Here is a 23177-nt window from a genome sequence, read left to right on the forward strand (position 1 = left end):
TGCATCTGCAAAACAAGTCAACCGATGCACTTCTGTCAGGCAGCGGCCTTCTCCAGACGCCATCTGCAAAGCTCGGCCAATGTATGTGTACCTACTCCTTAAATAGTCTCATTTACTCTGCGGCGAAAGCAAGCTGATATATGTCTGTTATAACACGGTCACAATATGAATAACAAGCATTGGCAAAGCCAGTAGGCCTAGTGTTGGCCACAGCCTTTCAAGTTTGTCAATAGTGGTTGTGTTGCCATGATTTTTGCAAACTTTACGTTGTTTAAGTTGCCGGGCACTCCTCAATCTTAAAAAAAAAATAGGTTATGGTTAAAAATACTTTTTGGGGTACCAAAAAGCACGCATTGTGTGAAGTTAGCCAATGGCTGAAGTGGGCTGCCACATGCAGTATGTTGAAAATATGAATGACACAATAACAGGCCCATGGATGAAGAGGGCTGGCTTACAGCCCTTTTAAGTAATTTTATTACCATACAATTTTAGCAAAATTAAAAAACTTTTGCTAACACCAGCCACAATTATAATGAAGACTACACGTGCAAATCTCGAACAATGGATTTCCATTACGGCGCACTTTACTCCAGAATGCAGCTGTGCTCGCCAGCCCATGCACCTCTGTTTCAGAGCTACTGCTGAAATATTGCATCTACATAACTCTGCAAATGAACAAGTCACCAAGACATCTGTACAGCTCTGCTGATGAACTTCCATCAGAGGACACGCTGTTTAAGGACACATTGATAATTCCGTCTTTTATTACAGTTCACAGTACACTTCTGTTGTATCTAGGCGCTTCAAATAACAAGGGGTACTATTACCCGATTTAATTGCATTTAATTTAAGGAGACGCTTGCCAGCATACGAACTCGTGACTTGCCGATCAGCTGAAAGCCCGAAACCGGTCCTAGGGTGCTTGTTTCGAGTCCAGGGAGGACCTGGCCTGCCACTTCGGGCTGGACTGTTCACATGGGGCACAGGGTCAAGACTGATTTGCACATGGCTAGGTACAAACTAGAATGACATGTTGAGCAAAAAAACGATGAATTTAGGCCCAGATCTCTGTACTTGGGTGAATGTATGACATTGTTCTGCATTCTGTCCATCAACTGTTGTTTTTGCGATCAGCATATTTTCAGCGTCCAGCAGTGACTTACTGAGCTATCCAGATAAAGCCACAGAAGAAATCCTAAGTGATGCAGAAAATGACAACAAGCCCATCTGGTCTGCCAAATTCATATCTAGTGCAGCACTTGAACACCCTAATATGCATGTCATCATTTTCACTAAAACTCTTAACCACCTAGAGTACAGTATATTGCACTGACCCATCTTCACACTGCCTCAATATTCCCAAACTCATTAAAACTACTCCCAGATGATCCCTTGAATGGTTCTTGACCTGTGTCCCCTTTGTCAAGCACTGGCAAAATAAATAAGTCTGGCTTTGCCAAGCAGGTGCGAATTTATACATAAAAAAGTACCATTGAATATAATTTTAATACAAGAATATGTGTGCTGACCTGACACTGCCACTGACCTGGGAGGTCACCACTTGGGCTCCTGGTCCACCGCAACCCCAGCGCTGCTTGCTTGCTGCATCTCTCTGCTTCCCTGCTGCCTGCCGCTTCCCAACCATCGCGGCGAAGCGGCAGATCGGGGACTACATCCCCCAGCACCGCTTGCGCCTAGGAAGGCGCGCATCCTGTCCCGCCCCGGGAGGTGCGCTTAAGGCCAGCGCGAGCCCCGGGGGAGCGGGGGACCTGACACTGCCACTGACCTGGGAGGTCACCACTTGGGCTCCTGGTCCACCGCAGCCCCAGCGCTGCTTGCTTGCTGCATCTCTCTGCTTCCCTGCTGCCTGCCGCTTCCCAACCATCGCCGCGAGGCGGCAGATCGGGGACTACATCCCCCAGCACCGCTTGCGCCTAGGAAGGCGCGCATCCTGTCCTGCCCCCGGAGGTGCGCTTAGGGCCAGCTCGAGCCCCGGGGGAGCGGGGGACCTGACACTGCCACTGACCTGGGAGGTCACCACTTGGGCTCCTGGTCCACCGCAGCCCCAGCGCTGCTTGCTTGCTGCATCTCTCTGCTTCCCTGCTGCCTGCCGCTTCCCAACCATCTCGGCGAGGCGGCAAATCGGGGACTACATCCCCCAGCACCGCTTGCGCCTAGGAAGGCGCGCATCCTGTCCCGCTCCCGGAGGTGCGCTTAAGGCCAGCGCGAGCCCCCGCGTCGCGGGATCGCGCGCGGGTCGGTGCCCGGGCAAAGGGCGGGCCCTCTGTGGCCCTCAGTGGCACGAGGAGGACGGGGACGGGCCATTCCCCTGGCATACCCACAAGAAAAGGTACAGTGCCTATTCTCTTTTGTAGAAGACTTATGGACTTATTTGTTTTACCAACATAGCCATATTACATGACATCCAAGGGGGCCTATCCAATCTTCAATCAAAAACGACGCCCGGGCCAGGAATTGGACACGTACACTCAAAGCCATATGACCCTTATCACTATCAGCGACACTGATTCTGATGACTGCCGTCAAACCCTAGATCCAACTCAAACCCTCCCACAAACCACTGTCAGTTCAGAAAAATTGTCTTATTGGGAGGAATTAAATGCTTTGTGCGGGACTAATTTTATTCCAGTTATAGCCCCTTCCCCCGTAAAAGGGTCTACTATCGACCCTCGCGCCGATAGACCTTGCAATCCACCCCTATCACCCAAGGAGGATAGCAGCCAAACTATTGGACTGTCACAGGGCCAAAGTGCGAAAAGGAAGCACGACGGGGTTAATGATTACGAAACAGAAGCTAAAATACAAAATCTCTGTACTCATTCCTCATCGCCCGCCTTAAATCCTATCTCATCCAAGGTGCTCACTGGGACTTTGGATGACGAAGTAGCATCCCCCCATCTGCAACTATTGCCCCACTTTGAATTGATGTTAAGATCTGTAATAACACCCCTGCTTGACCAAATCAACATCTTAGGGGATAGGTTGACAAGCCTAGAGACTATTATTAAAGCCAATTCTTTCCCTCCCGCAAAGGTTGTTACACCTAATTGTTCCACTTTCTCTACTGCCCCCAAAGTGCCTCTCACTATAAAAACTGTCCCAACTGTAAGTCAATCTCCCAACTGCCTACCTAAAACAGTTACTAAAATCGCCCATACATCTGTGATCAATGCCACTAAAAATGTCCAAACCGATCGACAACCTCCTAAGAGACAATCTCCAATTGCCACCAAAATTTCCCGTAAACCCGTGTTACCTAATTTCTCTGCTACCAGAGCAGAACCTAACAGAGCAGCTTGTATAGATTTGCCTCCAGAAGCCGCCCCCTTTGTGCTTGTTCTTGCAGGAGTACCTGCACCCATCCAAGGGAAACCTGAAAGCCATCAGGACCTATTTCATAAAGTCCTGTTTTGGTTATCAAAAAATAGACCCCTCCCACCCAACAAAAACGGTGGCATCCTGAGCGTCAGAAGGGTGGGCTGGTTAGGGTCATCATCTAAAGAAATTCCCGGGGACCTAGTTCTAGTTAAATTTAGGGACAGGCACACAGTCCCCTATTTACGATCCTCCCAGCCCCATGAAAATGATGGCTCCATTTCAGTTTGGGATCTCTACGATTTTTACCCGAGTACCCCACCTATCCCCTCACCAAGATCAACAGCCCTACGCAAATATCTGTTAGGAAGGGGTACTATCAACTATTACCTCTCCTACCCCTATTAGATCAGCTCCAGTTATTAGAAATCGGTAGTGAATGTTTATGGAAATCAGTATTATGTAAATATGTACCATGGTTTTTATTGTAGCTTGTGTTTTTTATATTGATGTATACTTTTATGATTTCTTTGTGGAATCGAAATAAAGTTATTTGACTGACTGACTGACTGTGTGCTTCTAAACAGACAAGTGCACATCACAGAAAATATGATTCATATTGGTGCAATAAAAGTCACTATTAGCCTTAAATTAATATAACATGAAGATGTACTTTATGCATTCACAATCGGCTAAAAAATGAAAAGGGATAATGAACAGAAAGAAAAGAGCCCGGGTAAAGACAAATATTGAACAACTAGCCCTGCAAGTGCATTTTTTAGGTGGATGTGCAGATTTGATGAGGAATTATTGTCATCATTCACAGAGCAAAGAGCCAATGGCTGAAGTAGGGGACTTACTGACCCAATACTGTATACTGTGGTAGGTAAAAGCAAACTGAATAACAGTTGAGCAAACCAATGGTTGAAGATCACTAATAGAAAATGCCACTCTGTGTGTATTTATCCATATATTTTTATTCCTGAATTTCTTTGAGTACCTGAGGCTGGAGAGCTCTAAAGCGGTCTCTAGGCCAGGCCTAAAAAGTAAACAGCGGTACTTACCTTCGACAGGGCAACAAAGGGAAACTTATCCATTTCCAACTGGTACTCCTCTCCTGGCTGATTCGCTAACTGCCCCTTCAAGATTCGAGTGGCCGTCACTGTAGAGATGCCCATTCCTGGAAAAAAATGCTATCAATTAAAATCTAGTTTAAAAGCTATGGTTAGTGTTACACTTGGAAAGGGGAATGTCATACTAGCTAATTGCTTGCATGAACTCTGAATATCATTCAAAGTCGCACTGGCAGAGTGCCATTGCTGTGCGGCACAGGAGTCTCATTCATTCCTACTTCACCCGAACGTGCATTTCCACTGGATCTCATTCAAACTTAACTACGTCAGAAATGCATTCACTACCACAACTCTCATTCTCACGTCAGTAATGTGTACACTTCCACAGACTCTCATTCTCACGTCAGTAATGAGTACACTTCCACAGACTCTCATTCTCACGTAAGTTGTGCGTACACTTCAACAAATCTCATTCCCACGTCAGTAATGAGTACACTTCCACAGACTCTCATTCCCATGTCAGTAAGGTGTACACTTCTACAGACTCTCATTCCCACGTGAGTAAGGTGTACACTTCTACAGTCTTTCATTCCCACGTCAGTAATGAGTACACTTCCACAGACTCACATTCTCACGTCAGTAATGTGTACACTTCTACAGACTCTCATTCCCACGTCAGTAATGTGTACACGTCCACAAACTCACATTCCCACATCAGTAATGTGTACACTTCTACAGACTCTCATTCCCACGTCAGTAATGTGTACACTTCTACAGACTTTTATTCCCACGTCAGTAATTAGTACACTTCCACAGACTTTCATACCCACGTCAGTAATGAGTACACTTCCACAGACTTTCATTCCCACGTCAGTAATGAGTACACTTCCACAGACTCTCTTTCTCACGTAAGTAGTGCGTACACTTCCACAGACTCTCATTCCCACGTCAGTAATGAGTACACTTCTACAGACTGTCATTCCCACGTCAGTAATGTGTACACTTCTACAGACTCTCATTCCCACGTCAGTAATGTGTACACTTCTACAGACTCTCATTCCCACATCATTAATATGTACACTTCTACAGACTTTCATTCCCACGTCAGTAATGAGTACACTTCCACAGACTTTCATTCCGACATCAGTAATGAGTACACTTTTACAGACTTTCATTCCCACGTCAGTAATGAGTACACTTCCACAGACTCTCATTCTCACGGAAGTAGTGCGTACACTTCCACAGACTCTCATTCCCACGTCAGTAATGAGTACACTTCCACAGACTCTTATTCTCACGTAAGCAGTGCGTGCACTTCCACAGACTTTCATTCCCACGTCAGTAATGTGTACACTTCCAGACTCGTCAGTAATGTGTACACTTCTACAGACTCTCATTCCCACGTCAGTAATGAGTACACTTCCACAGACCGTCATTCCCACGCCAATAATGAGTACACTTCAACAGACTCTCATTCCCATGTCATTAATGTGTACACATCCAAAGACTCTCATTCCCCCTTAAGTAGTGCGTACACTTTAACAGACTCTAATATGTACATATCCACAGACTCTCCTTCCCAGGTCAGTAATGAGTAAACTTCCACAGACTCTCATTCCCACATCAGTAAGGTTAATATGTACATATCCACAGACTCTCCTTCCCAGGTCAGTAATGAGTAAACTTCCACAGACTCTCATTCCCACATCAGTAAGGTGTATACTTCAACTGACTCTCGTTTGCACGTCAGTAATGCGGACACTTCGACAGACTCAACAGATTCTCATTTCCACGTCAGTAGTGTATACAATTGCACACTCTCATTCACATATCAGTAATGTGTACACTTGCACACTCATTCACACGTCAGTAATGTGTACACTTCCACAGACTCATTCCCACGTCTGTAATATGTACACACCCACAGGATCTCATTCCCACGTCAGTATTGTGTACACATCCACAGACTCACATTCCCACATCAGTAATGTGTACACTTCTACAGACTCTCATTCCCACGTCAGTAAGGTGTACACTTCTACAGACTCTCATTCCCACGTCAGTAATGTGTACACTTCTACAGACTCTCATTCCCACGTCAGTAATGTGTACACATCCACAGACTCTCATTCCCACGTCAGTAATGTGTACACTTCCACAGACTCACATTCCCACGTCAGTAATGTGTACACTCCTACAGACTCTCATTCCCACATCAGTAATGTGTACACTTCTACAGACTCTCATTCCCACGTCAGTAATGTGTACAATTCTACAGACTTTTATTCCCACGTCAGTAATTAGTACACTTTCACAGACTTTCATACCCACGTCAGTAATGAGTACACTTCCACAGACTTTCATTCCCACGTCAGTAATGAGTACACTTCCACAGACTCTCTTTCTCACGTAAGTAGTGCGTACACTTCCACAGACTCTCATTCCCACGTAAGCAGTGCGTACACTTCCACAGACTTGCATTCCCACGTCAGTAATGTGCCCACTTCTACAGACTCTCATTCCCACGTCAGTAATGTGTACACGTCTACAGACTCTCATTCCCACGTCAGTAATGTGTACACTTCTACAGACTCTAATTCCCACGTCAGTAATGAGTACACTTCCACAGACTTTCATTCCCACATCAGTAATGAGTACACTTTCACAGACTTTCATTCCCACTTCAGTAATGAGTACACTTCCACAGACTCTCATTCTCACGTAAGTAGTGCGCACACTTCCACACTCTCATTCCCACGTCAGTAATGAGTACACTTCCACAGACTTTCATTCTCACGTAAGCAGTGCGTACACTTCCAGACTTCCATTCCCACGTCAGTAATGAGTACACTTCCACAGACCCTCATTCCCACGCCAATAATGAGTACACTTCAACAGACTCTCATTCCCACGTCAGTAATGTGTACACATCCACAGACTCACATTCCCACATCAGTAATGCGTACACATCCACAGACTCACATTCCCACATCAGTAATGCGTACACATCCACAGACTCTCATTCTATGTCATTAATCTGTACACATCCACAGACTCTCATTCCCCCTTAAGTAGTGCGTACACTTAAACAGACTCTAATATGTACATATCCACAGACTCTAATATGTACATATCCACAGACTCTCCTTCCCAGGTCAGTAATGAGTAAACTTCCACAGACTCTCATTCCCACATCAGTAGGGTGTATACTTCAACTGACTCTTGTTTGCACGTCAGTAATGCGGACACATCGACAGACTCAACAGACTCTCATTTCCACATCAGAAGTGTATACAATTGCACACTCTCATTCACTTATCAGTAATGTGTACACTTGCACACTCATTCACACGTTAGTAATGTGTACACTTCCACAGACTCATTCCCACATCAGTAATGCATACAGTTCCACAGACTCTCATTCCCACATCATTAATACGTACACTTCAACAGGATCTAAGTTATTGGTACATGACTCATTCATGCCCTTCCAACTAGAGCGAATGGGCTTATCCTAAATGTTACTCATTCCTGCATCACCCTTTGACTTAACTGTATTAACTCATAAATCACTGGAGAACTTGCTTTCCTCGAGTCTCATGTTTTCCTTTATCACTGGCACATACACATCGACTGAGTCTTCTTCATTCCAACACTATGTTTTGTGGTCCTTCTTTAGGTCCCATTCTTTCCCGCCTTGAACCAATTCCGATATCTGAGGTCTTGTTTAAGCCATGTGCGTTGCCTATTTGTACGAGTGTGGTAGTTGAAATCGGTACATCTTGTTGTTGTACCAAAGTATCCATACGGCTAACTCTGAGGGGTTGGCTTGGTGTCTGGGGGTTGTGTTTTATGTGTTGTTCACATACTCATTGACATCTATCCCCTACTCATCCTCAGTGATACAATTATTCTCAGCATTCCCATGCACATCCTCATCAATGAGTAAGTGCATTCTGTGAATACCAAAATGAGTAAGCGCCTTCTGTGAATACCAAAATGGTAGTAAGTTTAGGATTTTGTCTTAAGTTAGTTCTGTGAATCGGGCCCCACATCTGTGATCCCACACTCATCCGTGGAGATCCTACACTCATTCCTGCTGATGATGTAGTGTAGTTCCTATATTTCCAATAGGTTCTGCGCATTGGAATAATATATCCTGCAGCTTAGACGTAGGTCTTAAGTCGACTAGGTCTCTGCCGAATATATTAGACTTAATTGTGAGTGCCAGCTAGCTCAGAGGTCACTAGAAACTTTCTCTAAAGTACAAGAAGGGATTAGTCTCTGACAACCATATAACATGACAACTTTGTTTCCCCAGAATGAAATGTATCTCTAGAGTCGCGGAAACAATAGACGGCTATTTCACTCAGTCAGATGTGCATGCTTCGTTTTACCAGAGTTGCTCAGAAATAGAGAGAGGGGCGTTTTCAATAAAAGTATTTATTGAACAGTCTTATTTCTTGAGCATAAGAAATGCACTGCTACAATTGAAATGCTGTTTAAGAAGTACAATGCTTATAATACGAATAGTATTATAAATTAGTACTGTAAAAGCATGATATGGTTTCTAAGCCATAAACATAGAATACATAAAATGCATAAAATACATACAGTGATAAAATAGTGGCTAAAGGTACTCAACTGGTGCTTCTAAAATATGCCTACCCCAGTGTTCCTAACCTAAATCTAGTACGAGGGAGGAGTAAGTGTGGTGTAGCTTAAGTCTAGTAATTTTTTGCCAAGAATCTGTTCCAAGAATTCTCTAAGGGTCTAATCAGCTCCATACCTTGGTTTTACTCTCTCTCAGACTCGATATCCCGCAAACCCGCAAGGGCAGCCTGGAAACACCGGAGCTGGATTTCTCGGCAAGAGAAAAGACAGCGTCTTCTCATTGCGTCAGTTGGAGGGTCGGCTTCCTTCGGCACTTGCAGCAGCAGGGCGTCAAGCAAGTAGTTAGTCGATCTGCTCCAAACCACTGTGTGTTTGACTGGGCAAATGTAGGCATATTTATACTTTGAAGGTGCCGAGTTTGATGTAAGATTGGACATAATGTCGTCACTAGTGCCTCAGTTCCTTAAAAACTCCAGGAGTTCTTGGATAAATTAATATTCAAGCAGGGGGAAGTCCCTGGCTGTTGAAGGCGGGTTTTTCCAAGAAATCGTTGTGGATTCTCAGAGTTTAGTGGAAGTAGCCATGCCGTATTTGGGCTGCATAGGCTAAGACTAAATAAGGTAATTATTCCTATGCCTATATAAGGATTGGGTGAATTATACCTATATATGGGCCTGAATCTGGAAAATTACACTAGGGTCCTAGATTCCTACATAACAATCATACACTCATCATCTGTGATCCCACACTCATCCTTGGAGATCCTACACTCATTCCTGCTGATCACACACTTATCGCTCAGAATCACATACCTGCTGTGAAGGATTACATACATTGCCATTGTTGATGATTGAATGCTGATTGACAAGAATCATACAGTAATTTCCTCAAAATGATGACGCACTCATCAATGTTATTAATTCACCACTGTGTCACCACTGACAATTAATTAAAATTGTCAGTGGCGACACAGTAAACACTGGTGATAGTATACTCAGCCAGTGATCGTATCGTTTTTAGCAGTGATTGGAAGCTCATTAGCAGATGTATATCATTCATCCTTGAATAAATGTACAATCCTCAACTGAGTGTCACTAACATTCCACAGTCAATGTTGGTGAGACTGACATTCGACAACATATGGTCTAAAATCACGGCATGTGCCCTTCACCCATCAGCTACAAACCGCCCCAAACCCTGGAATGTTCTAATACCAGAGATTAACCATTTTAGTCACTAACCGTCTCCAAGGAACATGATGATGTTTTTGGCAATGTTGTTGTTGAGCTTCTGCAGTTTCAGGGCCTGTTTAAGAGTCTGTTGTGCCTGGTCCCTCCAGTACTGTGAACTTTTCTCTTTTTCTAGATAAAACATAAAATGACAATGTTTCAGTGGTAATAGATGGATAAGAGAAGGTGATAAAGATGAGGATGTGTTTACATATGTAGGTAGCACGAGAAAGAGAAACATTAAATGCAAAGAAAAGAATAAAAGGTAATGTAAATGCCGGTATTTTCCAGTTGCTGCCCACTTATAGTACCTGATAAAAGATAAGTGGGCAGAGACTAAGTAACAAGAGGCCATTGCAAGCGACTGGAAGGGACACACTATTGGAAAAGATATTCCTCATGGGAAGGTTAACTAGTCAGTGGTAACATTCTGGGACAGGGAAAGGGGTGCAAGAGTATTGCAAACGGAGGGAAGGTCAAAGCTGGAGGCCATCTGTCTGGAGAGAATGCACTGAAACAGACAGATGGATGGATGGACAAGTAAATGTCACTGAATCTCTGGTGAGGGTTAGAGAAGGTTGAAGCTAATGCACAAGTGAGGCTTTTGATGATCTAAAGTAATCTGTCCAGTCAGGTGGTAAGAGAACTTCCTAGTGATGAAGTCAAGACGATCTCCTTTTCCTACACCTTAATTTCCTAGCCAGGTGCAAATATTGGGCAGCCACATACCTGGGATGATGGCGAGCGTGAGAGTGACTTCAACAACCAGAAAAATTAGAAGAGGGTTCATCATGAAGGGTGATGTATTGGGCCCAAGATGTCGTCAATGGAGGAGCGTACAACCAAAGGAATGGATCACACTGAGCCGATTAGTCGATTATTGCTTCTGAAAAAATAGAGAAGATGTAGTTAAGAGTTTTATCCCTTGAAAGAGAGAACCAAGCAATGTCGACTGACAAGGAACCCTGTTTACAATCTGTATGTCGTCATTTTGCCTTTCTCCAAGGCTATGTAAACTGGAAAGGGTGTAACAAGTGAAATTTGTACTGCTATTATCCGAATACTCTTCTGACATTGAAGTCATTTGTATCCCTACAAACATCTTCTACAATACTATTTAGACTGATAAATAGCAGAGGCGCCTTCTAAGTCAATAGAAACTCATGCTTCAATTACTTACTGGTAATTGCATTAATCTTAGTAAATTTTCACCATAAATAATTGTTTATTGAGAGATGCGGCAGTTACGAAGAGGTAATCAGTGCGTCCAAGAGAAAGAATTACTCTATGGGACTGATTCACAAATGCAAAAAGGTAGTAGACATATTAAGTACACGGTGCATAAATCATTAGGACCAAGTGTATTCTCCAGACTCTCATGCATGAAGTAAATGCCCGAGCAGGTATATATGGAATTCACACATAATTGTGGCTCACACTCCTTGTTTTAAACCTACAGATGCTCAATGCACACATTACACATCCGTATGCCTTTCGTATAAAGTAGAATGTAATTTTCTTTATCAGTAGGTTATTTTCATGCAAAAAAGTGTATGTAAATGGAAGCCCTTCCTATCCATGGTGTGACAAAACTAGGCTGAAGCCAGAGGCGTAACCCAGGTCCCTGCAGCCTCTGTGGCGCAGGGTGGAAGGGGGGGGGGGCAGGGTGGCCCACCCATTCAGTCTTAGTCTTATGATTGTTTGAGATCTATAAGATATGTGAGTCTCAGGGGGCCCAGCCTCACCCCAATCTGCATGGGAGTTCTGACATTTTGTGTTACGCTACTGTGATTTCAGCATTACTGCGCTTCTAGGGACAGATAGATTTGGACGAGGTGATATAAGCACTGACAATTTATGCTCATAGGTGTAGCTTCCATTCACACTGCAGTTGGAGTAGCATGGGCCCAAATGCATGAGGGGCCCCAGTGCTTAATTTGTAAAAAGAATAAGTGCCAGGGCATGCGTCAGGGTGCCACTGCAGCTCGCGCCACACATTGTCCCTGCCACTACTAACCATCGCACTCCCACAAGTGTAACAATTTAGACTATTCCAGGTCCCCTAAGCTAAAAGATTGGCTTGGGCGGCAGCTAATAGTCATTTTTAATGTCTATTGAATTAATAATCGATTGTTGTTGAGGTACTTTCTAAATTAACCAGACAACGCCACCTTGTGGCAGGCTGTCACAAGCGCTGGTGTTGACAATTAAGTGCTAGTGCCAAGAACCGGAAACCACCGGCTCAAATTAAGCACTGTGGGGCCATCTGAACATTAGTTATTCCTGTTTTCACAGTTCAAACAGTGGTCAGGGTTCATTGCTTTCCTTACAGTAGGACTGATGGCACACTGACAACGCAATCTTTCTGTGAACAGTAATACATGTGTATTGCATTATTCCAGAATGTCTTCTTACACCAGGGTAGAGACACACACAACCACCGTCAGAATGTACTTGTGTAAACTGTACATATAATAGGAGCTACTCACAAAGGCATTTTGATGTACGTAAAGTATATTCCTGCAGTACTCTTTTACATTCTTCCAAATCATATAAACTAGGATTGCAATCGGAATATTCAGGGAATAGCCATATACATTTGGACAAATAGAAAATACGATGCCCTCGTTGCACTTTTACAAATAGGGAGTTGGACATTTTGGGCCGATTCACAGTCGCGTGTAAGAGTCCGCAAAAGAGTACTGCTGTTATTCTACTTCCCCTACTCAAAAATGGTTTAGTGAATCGCCACAATGTGTACATTATACACAAACTGTGTGCTTATCTTACACTTTAGTAAGTCGCGTGCATGCATCTCATCCCCAGAAATAGTTCCGCAAACCCCCTATTACAAATCCTGAACCACACTTAAATGGCTGACTGCGCCCACAGATCTGAAATTAATTGGATTCGGAAAGTATCTCACACAAGTACTCCAAGTATCAAACAATTGCCCGCATGCTTTTGCCACCTCTCCCCTCCCACATCCTTCTCACAGTGTCAGACTGGGAAAAAAACATAGCATTTGGCAGGACCTTTGTACAACAGCAAATGATAGCAAGGTTGGTTGCACAGGCGAATCCTTAGCTGGCACTGAGGCGAAACGATCCGGATTAAAGCCTGCATAACAGTTTTGTATACGTTTGCACATTAAAGACAGGCCTTTTGCCTGCGCCAATGCTTGGTTTTCACTTCCTGCAAATGTAATGTGATGGAAGCAGCATTGCCGATGAGATGAAGAAGTAATGTCATGCAGAAGTCAATATTGTGACACAGCAAACAACAACAGGATCATTCAAGGAAAAATATAGCTCCAACTATTAAAATAAAATAAACATTCTTGTGTATGGATTTACTCGCTCAATCTTTCTGGAAAGGCCACCAGATGGCAGCTCACATGTGCCACAAAAACCGTAACAAATTTAAAATAAGTTACATAAATCAGGGTTTTCATTTCCCTGTTTGTACTCTACACACTGAGAAATTACTATTCTAATCCTAAAGAGGGTATTGGAGTAAATCTCCTTTCATTTCAGGTTTGGCCTAGAGAAAGCACGCATATAACAACCAAAACCAGGTCGTGGCAGACAGGCTTCGTCTGACCACTACATGTTACTAAATTGCACCAGAGATAGAAAATGGTCGAAGGGACTGAGCCAGACATCAAGGAAAGACTACCTCGTTCTTTACGATAAAAACTGTTTATGTTGCTTCTTCTCATTAGTGTTGATAATAAAGTTCATTATCAATTATGGAGAATCTACAACTTGTCTCTTGACCCTGAGAAGTTATTAGTAAGAGGAACAGTTCTTGTTTTCTAATTCAGGCATATCCCAAACCAAAGTCCTCCTGGGAATGAGATGAACAGGGATTAATTTAATAAATAGTGGGAAAAGCTATGAAAAACAGGCAAAACTTCCTGCAGTTTAAAATGTTAGACCTCCACATACCTCTTCAGGGACAAGGAAAGCAATGAAACCAGTTACCCCTTTGCTGCTGTGGTTGGTGGTTGGCCATTCCCCCACGGCAGCCAATTCTCAAGCATGGAAGGGCTAATCTCTACAAATAACCACAAAATATACAGACATGAACCGTGCCCTTTAAAGAATCCACTGGGCAGCAGTCTTGTTTTTTGTTTTTCTGAGGATGTCTCGGGCGTGGATCTGTTTTACTTCGCAATGCCCTCATTTCTTAGTCCCTCTGTTCGGACACCTAATCCTTTGCACACTGAGGTTCAACAGAATAAGCAAAGACAAATCCGATGTTCTGGGCTTTTATATGGTAAAAAAGCTTTCTGACGCCGCAGTGCGAGCTTGTGATAAACTGGAAAAGTACAGCAAAAACAGAGTTGAACAAGCTTCCCCCAGAGACAGCACAGCTCGTCCATTGACAGTAGCAGTGCACACTTCCATATGTTCCGCATGCGCGCACACACACACACACCCATACATATGGTACAAAATTGCAGCCCCAACGTAAGCTTTTCTTGCATAAAGAACATGCACAGTATGGGTAGAAGCATTTCAAACTTTCTTAAAGAAACAGTGTAAGTGCACCACAGGAGGTAGTGAATGGGCAATCACCCCCACACACTCAAACACAAAGAGTAGGTACAGCAAGGCAAGTAGCTATGTCATGGAGGTTCCACCTTCGCTAGGGCGAGTATGCTAGAGTGCATGAAGGGAGCTGATTGTTGCAGTGGACACTGTGTGTCATAGCGCCCAGCGAACCAGATGTTTGAAGAGCCAAAGGGAAACTGGCATTGTATCTCCTTAAGGAAGGAGGAATGATGCTGGCTCATTGGTATCTCTGATGGGCTGTTGCCCTGCCAAGCCTGAAATGGCTGATATTGGATGGCCATTACCACTCGCAGAGCCTCATAGGCCCAAGGCCATCTCCTGGGTTAAGGACCAAGGCCTCGCCAACCAGGCAATAGACCTCATCAAGCCACCCGCAGGAAGAATCCACAAGGTGCTCCACCTCAGCAGTCCCTTTTCATAAGGTGCAAAGAAACACAAAGGACTGAAAAGGCAGTAAATAAGTCATGTGCATCAAGTCACCAGTAAAGGTCAACAAATGTTAGGCAGAGGAGGGGGCCAGAATCTGCTAACAGACCTTAACCAACAGCATTTGCCGTACGCCTCACTCTTTCCCTCCAGGATTTAGGGTTTAGCCCAACGCTAAGGACTGCTAAATGCAGTAGCACTGGGCTTCTCTCATGTAAAGAATGACTTATCTCACTATTTTACTGTAATACTGGAATAAAGAACAAACACAGACAAATATGTCCCTTAAATCTCAGCACTACGCTTCATGGAGTAAAAAATAAAAAAAAATAAAAAACACCAGGCGTTTCTGTTTCTTAAATCTCACTATATTAGTTAATGGAATAAAGAACATCCACAGAGGTCCATCTTCCTAACAACAGACAGCAAATAAAAGTAACCAGTGGCAGCTGTCGCTGCCCATTGCTTACCCCTAGTTACCATTAGCTCGGCTACTATTGTTCTCTCAGGTCAAAAAGGCAGTAGCAGAACAAAAGAACAGGGCTCAAAGAAGCCTGTTTACATTCTGTAGTTTCTACTCATTACCTTTACCATGGTACGAAATTGGAGGCATCTAAGAAGCTATGGATAGGGCAAGGAGTCAGACATATAATGTCATCGGGGTCAAAGGGCGCATGATATCACTTCTGCTGTCCTTGGTGAATCAGGTTGCAGTCTGAATTATCAAGCAGGCAACATCAAGATTCCTTAATATCGTAGCCAAATTAAAGAACACCAAAATATTGAGGAAGGAATTAAGTGCACAAAGGTAAGTACGGATTTACAAAACTTAACTCCACATCTACGTACCTTGAAGACATACATATTGACAAGCTACATATATCTGGAGTTAGGTAAATATGTACAGATTTTCTATACCTATCAATATTTTTGCTACGATATTATGGCCTCTCTATACTGCCTACTTGATATTCCATCCCTACACTCATAAATCACAGTCCATGATACTATTTCACTGTATCACAGCATGGAATTAAGAAAACCCTAGGCTTTACTACTTCTGCAATAAAGACTGTGGCAAACACACTCAACTTCTTCAGCTGGACAATACTGGCTCTTCAGGTTTCTCTGACAAAGCTTCACTTTGGAGCTTGAAGCAATGTTTAAATCACTCTTAAAAGAACATGTTCCTTGGAAAATATATGGCTGTCGCTTACCTTTCCAGCACAAAGTACTCTGACCTCTGGATGGGTCAGTGTATGGATTTCCTCCTCCGTCTCTACAGTTTCCTTAAATCAAATTAGTTCACATTGACTTCTATAAGTAATGCACATAATGTATAAAGCGAACAACTCCTTTCTTGCCCACATTACCTCCAACCCTTCTAGACACCTCTTGTCCAAAATTACCCCTATTTGTCTTTATTGTATAACTGTCTTTATTATGCCAAAGTCAATGTGTGCATTTATCTGTAGCCTAACGCCTCGCATAGCTGATTAGCTGTATTTTCATCTAGTTGTCAGGATTACGATAATGTCTGATACCACCTCAGACTTGTCAACCCTTAGTAAGTGGGCTGGGCTCTCAGATAACTGTGACAGTATGTGATTCTACATTACTGTCGTTTCAGCTTACAACTATGCTTTTTCACCACACTCCTGATTGCATACAGCTCTGATAAATTTCCATTTAATTGGAAATTAATTAATTTGGGATTTTTTTATGGCGTGTTGCATTAATAGCCACACTGTAGGCCTGCTGCTTTCACTTTCATTATACAGAGCTTTGGAAACTGTTGAAGTTTGTGCTTCACAAGACAATAGCTACACACACTAATGTGTATATTTAGCTATACATTTAAAGTGGAAATTAGTCATGGGTGGGCCATGGCGGCCCATGCTCCGAGAGCAGCCTCTTGGCCTACAGCCACAGTTGCAGAATTGCCAGTCTGTCCCTGAAAACAGGCTCAGATGGGGTTGTGGTGCAGCTATAGAGACAGACTTACAGGAATGGAATGGCTGGTCAGATGAATCCCACGGCGGAAGAAGAAGTCCTCCTCTCTCCAGTGGGAATTTAAACACGTTGTTGACATCTACTCTGCATAGCACCTCTCCAAGTCTGTTTTCATTTTTATTTATATTTACAAAGCTTCATATATTTAGATTCGTTTTGCATTCTAATGCAGAGATATGACCCGCTCAGTGTGCACTTTTGAGCAGCAATAGTCCAACTCTAGCCTGGTCTCCTGCAGTATGGAGTGGCATGAACATGTTTATAGGAGCTGGTTTTGATTTCCAGTTTAGCCTCCCTTGCACCCCCACCCTCCACATCCCTCCCCACACCCCGAAAGAAATGCAGTGCACTGTTTGTAGCCATCTTCAAAGGCGTAATTTAGGTTTAGGAGATGCCAAGTTGAGTGAAGTTTCTGCTCCTTGCAAAAGTCCATTGAACGTAACCAAAACTTTTTTTTAGACATTTCTGAGTGAAATTTGTCAATGCCCTTTAACCCACGTAAAGCCCGACAGTTCACTCACCCAGCCATCCGACAGGTGACCCAACAGAGGAACGTGAAGACAACAATAAAGAGAGTGACGCAGACGACGGTGGTCAGGAGGAGCTCCATGAAGTGGGAGAGAAACATGGCGGCAGCTGCTGCGGGAGGACAGGGCCTCTCAAAAAACCTGCTTTCTCTGGAAGCGCAGGAGTCAGTGCGCCTGACGAGGTCAACCTTCCCTGTAACTAAACAACTGTAGCCCCTTCAATTCGGGCCATGACACATATACGGAAACTTCCACTGCAAGCCGCCTTTCGACAACGACCAGATGACAGTAAGTAAGCTCTTTATCTCAATCAGCTAATTCCCAGGGATTAAGCAAGAGAGAGTGAAGCAAGGAGAAGCCTCTGAGCGAGGTCAGCAGACACCCAACCCAGCCATGACCCCCTTCTGGTCAGATGTCCCTGCCTGCTTCATGTGTTTGCAAGTATTCCCTGACACAAAGGGTGACCAGGCTTTGAGAAGCAGAAACCTGGGCAGACAAGACATAGAAACAGGACTAAAGGCTGACAATGAACAAAAAAAACACAAACACACTCTCTCTCTTGTTCTATTCAACTCCATATTTACAAGGCCACGTTTAAATAATGTTATATTTATAGTGCTTACATTGACCCATGCTTTCTTGGTACATAACATTAGCTACTGATAGGACCTCTACCCGGTGCCGCCCCTGACTTTAGAGGCACCTGTGCAAAAGAGGCTTCTTTTCTGCTTTGTAGGATGACTGATTTTTATCGAAAAACCGTGACATCCGTTTTAAATTGAGTGAAGCCACAGATCGCTGAAGATCGGGACTGTCCCAGGATATCCGGGAGGCCTGGTCACCCTACTGTCACCCAAAACAAAATGGAGTCTGGAGATGTAGCTGCCAGGTTGTTGCCCATCTTTCATTCATAGATCCCTTACCTGCTTCTAACGTTGAGACTTTCAAGACCTGTATCAGAGTTACAGAATACAGGGCCGTCCTGGGCCCCTTGGAGGATGGTTTAAAAGCTCAGGACCGCTCCTGTTTAATAGGTCATTTTCCCCAGATCCCCTCATTTAACTGCAGCAGGCACGGGAGGCATCAGGAGAGGTTGGAAGGGAAGAAGGGAGGGGGAAGGAAGAGAGAACGCTGTCAGAGGTAGTAAGAAAGTGATCAGATGGAGGAGAGAAAGAGGAGAGATGTAGAGAAAATGTATGAATGGAAAGAGAGAGATTGCAGGAGGAGACAAATGAAGTGGGACTGGTTTGAGCATTTTTACCAGGGCTACTTTGGTTCCCCAGTCCGGCCCTAACAGATTCCATATCAAGCTCTGATACTGCTCCCAATCACCAGAAATTGGACGAGTTTTGTCTGCACGCCATCAAGCATCATGTAACCAGGCAACATTGTTTGGAGTCCCGAATTTTCATTTGCCATCTTAATGTGTTCTGGGGTTGTAGTAAGGGGTTGCTTCCATTGAGCCAATCGGAAAGGCATCAGTTAACTATACTTTGTAATGGAACACTGCAGGATTGGCAATACAGAATTCTGTTGACATGGAGATAGGTGGCAAACATAGAGCATTGAACAGGCTTTCACAAGACTCCTACTGTTAGGCAAATACACCAAACCTATGAGTTATAGTCAATCAGTACGCCATAGATACCAGAGTCCCCTCAATTTAAACAATACCTTGCCAGAGATGCGAAAACATTTTGTATTCCACAGTGAATTAATGTGGTGGCGCAAACAAGTAAAAGAGGGAGAATTGTGATGTGCGTTGACATGAGGCAATGTAGAAATGATATGTGTCATCTCAGTAAAGTGTAAAGTGTGACAACTGGTCGGTACCATGGAAATCAATTACGATTCACCAGAGGTCACCATCGCCAGATGGTGCCAAGAAAATGCCCAAAAAATTGGCTTTTCTTTAGTGGATATGGGCACTCCGGAAGTAATCATATTTTGCTTGGAGTGGTGAATATCCCTGCACCATTCTTGGACTTACAGTTGCTAATTGTAATGCAAAATTTATATAGAAATTATTATCCCATTGTGAGGTACTGAAGCACTTGCCTCTGGGGAAGCATGGGTGTTGTCTCTGTATTTTTGAACCTATGTGGGAAGTATTTATTGAGTGAAGGCAGCTGAGGTGCGGTTATCATGTTCCTGGACCCATCGCTTATTAGTGTGATGGAAGAAGAAGTGTGAGAGACGAGGTGTCCAGTTTACGCTTTTCAGTAAACTGACAGCTTAGAGCAGCTCTGGAGGTCCCTTTATGGCCTTTCTTTTGATCATAGTCCACTTAGCTGGTTACTGCACTAGGATGTACATTTTCAGTTTTTTTTCATATTTAACGTATTTTGTCCTGAGCAGGTATGATTTTAGGTTGTACAAAATTCCTTTGACATATGTAGAAACACATCACATCTCCCCATCCAGACTCAACACAAGATGGCTCACTACTAATGTCTGCTGTGATCTGCTGGCCACAACTTTGAATCTCAGTATGACCTACTCAGTCTTCCTTTTTTTTTTAATTGATAAATTCAGTACCAATGCAACTTGCCTCAGAGGGATGCTCTCCCCTAGTACTCCTTCAAATCGTAGAGTATTATGTGTTCTGAAGATGATTTCTCACCAATGAGCCCCAAAATCCCCAGGATTCGATGACACAGTTCCATGTTCATTGGTACTGCTCTTTTTTCTTCTTAGCAATCTGTCATTGGCAGTGGGTGAATGTTTCCAAGCATTATGCCTTATTTCCAAACGCACCCAATTCTCAATAATACCGCCTCATGCCTTCGACACAAGTATACAACTAATTTTGGGATGTATGGCGGAACCACGCATGCCATTACCACACATGCCTTCACAGCGCGCCCTTAACAACGCATGTGCCTTTACAATGCATACCTTTACCATGCATGCCTTTACAACGAAAAGGTAACTATTTAGGTCCTACACCACAGTTCCAATACACTTTTTTAGAGTAGCCCAGGGCTACCATCAGACTGAGGCTAGCTTCCAAATCGAGCTATCGCTATTACTCCCTTAGACGGGGGAACCGCTTCAAAGCCCAAGTCACAGTGTTCCCTCCTCAGACAAGGGTCCCTGCTTCACAATTACACCCTAGCTTGCCATGTTACCCAACCATGCAGAGTAGATCTCCCAACCGTTCAAAGCTATAACGAGAATCATCCGGCGTGGAGATGCTGGTCCGCTATGACGTTCTATCTTACACATCTCGCTTTCCCAGATGCACAAGTAAAATGGGAAAGAGAAAGTACCCGTTGGCCTCTCTGGTGCCACTCTGACCCTCAGTCAGAAGTGCTCTGTGTACCGCTGCACCACCACCCAGCAACGACTGGGGAAGAGAGTACCTACTGTTTTCAGAGTCGGACTGACCTTTCATAGCTGTCAATCTTCAAAGGTTCATATGTGACTAGTTAGGCCAGTCCCATTTTTTTCTTAGAACTCCGAGACTGTTAGTCTTATTAAACCCAGTATAAAACCAGGACAAAATAAGACAACAAGTCCCAGAATTCTAAAACAAGCATTTACAATGCAATGGTTTCGCCTTTGAAAAAAGTTTGAGCTATTGGCATTGAAAATGTTAAAATTTGTATTTATGATTTAGTTTTGAATACAGATAAATAAATGTTATTGTTATTTACATTGTCATTAGCTTAATCTTTTGCAACTGTGAGACCTATTGTACTCTACGGATAAGCTCAGCAGACAGCAATTAGTACCACACACACACACCCAGAGCCACACACATCTAGAGCGCCACATACACACACACACACAGAGCCACACACACACACACCCAGAGCCACAGCCATGCAAAGACACTTATAGCCATAGACACACACACACACACACCCAGAGTTACACACACACACCTAGACAAGCTCAGCAGACAGCAATTAGTACCACACACACACCCAGAGCCACACACACACACACACCTAGAGCACCACATACACACACACACACCCAGAGCCACACACACACAGAGCCACAGCCATACAAAGACACTTAGAGTTATAGACACACACACGTAGAGCCACACACACACACACCTAGAGCCACACACACACATGCACACCTAGAGCTACAGACGCACACACCCTGAGCTACAGACACACACACACACATAGCTACAGACACACACACATAAACCCAGAGCTACACACACACTTATAGCTATACACATACAGAGATCCACATACACACTGAGAGTCACACACTCACACTTATAGCTACACACACATACCCAGAGCCACACAAACAGTCAGAGCTACACACACACACCCAGAGTGCCACACACATAGACACCTAGAGCTACAGACACACACACCCAGAGCCACAGACACACACACACCCAGAGCCACAGACACACACCCAGAGGCACACACATACACTCAGAGCCACACACACACAGATCCACATACACACCGAGAGCCACACACACACTCGTAGCCACACACACACAACGAGAGCCACACACACACCCAGAGCTACACACACTCACCCAGAGCCACACACACACCCAGAGCCACACACGCACACAGTCAGAGCCACAGACACACACACCCAGAGCCACAGACACACACACACTCAGAGCCCTAGACACACACACACACTTAGAGCCATAGACACACACACACTCAGAGCTACACACACCCACCCAGAGTGCCACACACATAGACACCTAGAGCCACAGACACACACACCCAGAGCCACATTCCCCAACTATAGTAGTGTTTAATAGTAAAGCAAGGAAGATGGGGTTCATCTAATTGTTCCAGACAGAATGTAGCGCAAAGCTCCTGGAAGGGGGGCAAGGACTGAACAAGAAGCGAGGGGGAAATGCCAGCAGGGATGACGAGAAGGGCGGGGGATATGCGAGGGGAAGGTACAAGCAAAGGAGCCTGATTTAAGCAGATGAAAAGGGAGGGGAGTGCGGGCAAAGGAGCCATTTGAACAAGCTCTGGCATTGCGCGGAGGGGGGCGGGGGCGAGAGCGCACAGAAACACAGGAATCAGAAGCATGTATATACGTAGGAGGCAGTGGTATGTGAACGTGTACGCATGTATAAGGGCTGACGTGCAAAAATACGAAAGGTGCGCGCAAAAGAGACAGTGGAGAGGGCAAGGGGGGTGTGCGAGGACTTGTTTGCGAAAAAGAGAGGGGGTGAGACAGGGAGGGAGAGAGCAAAACGAGCTTTGGCCTTTTGGCTTTGTCAGGACACACCCATTGATTGCAGTGCCTCTGCTTCTGCCAATACCAGTACTAATCCATTGCTGTGTCTCTGCTTCTGCCAATACCAGTACTAATCCATTGCAGGGTCTCTGCTTCTGCCAATACCAGTACTAATCCATTGCAGGG

At 44.2% G+C, this 23177-nt stretch overlaps 1 protein-coding gene across 3 annotated transcripts in view; it reads right to left on the reverse strand.

Annotated features, from left to right (window-relative positions):
• LOC144754586 (alkaline phosphatase, tissue-nonspecific isozyme-like) overlaps positions 1-23177 on the reverse strand; it is a 323201-nt gene that overhangs the window by 192190 nt on the left and 107834 nt on the right. For all 3 annotated transcript variants that reach the window (XM_078642556.1, XM_078642554.1, XM_078642555.1), the window contains exons 2-4: positions 10982-11138; positions 10265-10384; positions 4401-4516 (exon numbers count right to left, since the gene is read on the reverse strand). In XM_078642556.1, the coding sequence (XP_078498682.1) occupies positions 4401-4516; positions 10265-10384; positions 10982-11045 (300 nt within the window). In that variant the 5' untranslated portion in view covers positions 11046-11138. The remainder of the gene's footprint in view (positions 1-4400; positions 4517-10264; positions 10385-10981; positions 11139-23177) is intronic.

This window comes from Lissotriton helveticus, chromosome 5_1 (genome assembly GCF_964261635.1).
Source record: "Lissotriton helveticus chromosome 5_1, aLisHel1.1, whole genome shotgun sequence".
NCBI lineage: Eukaryota > Metazoa > Chordata > Amphibia > Caudata > Salamandridae > Lissotriton > Lissotriton helveticus.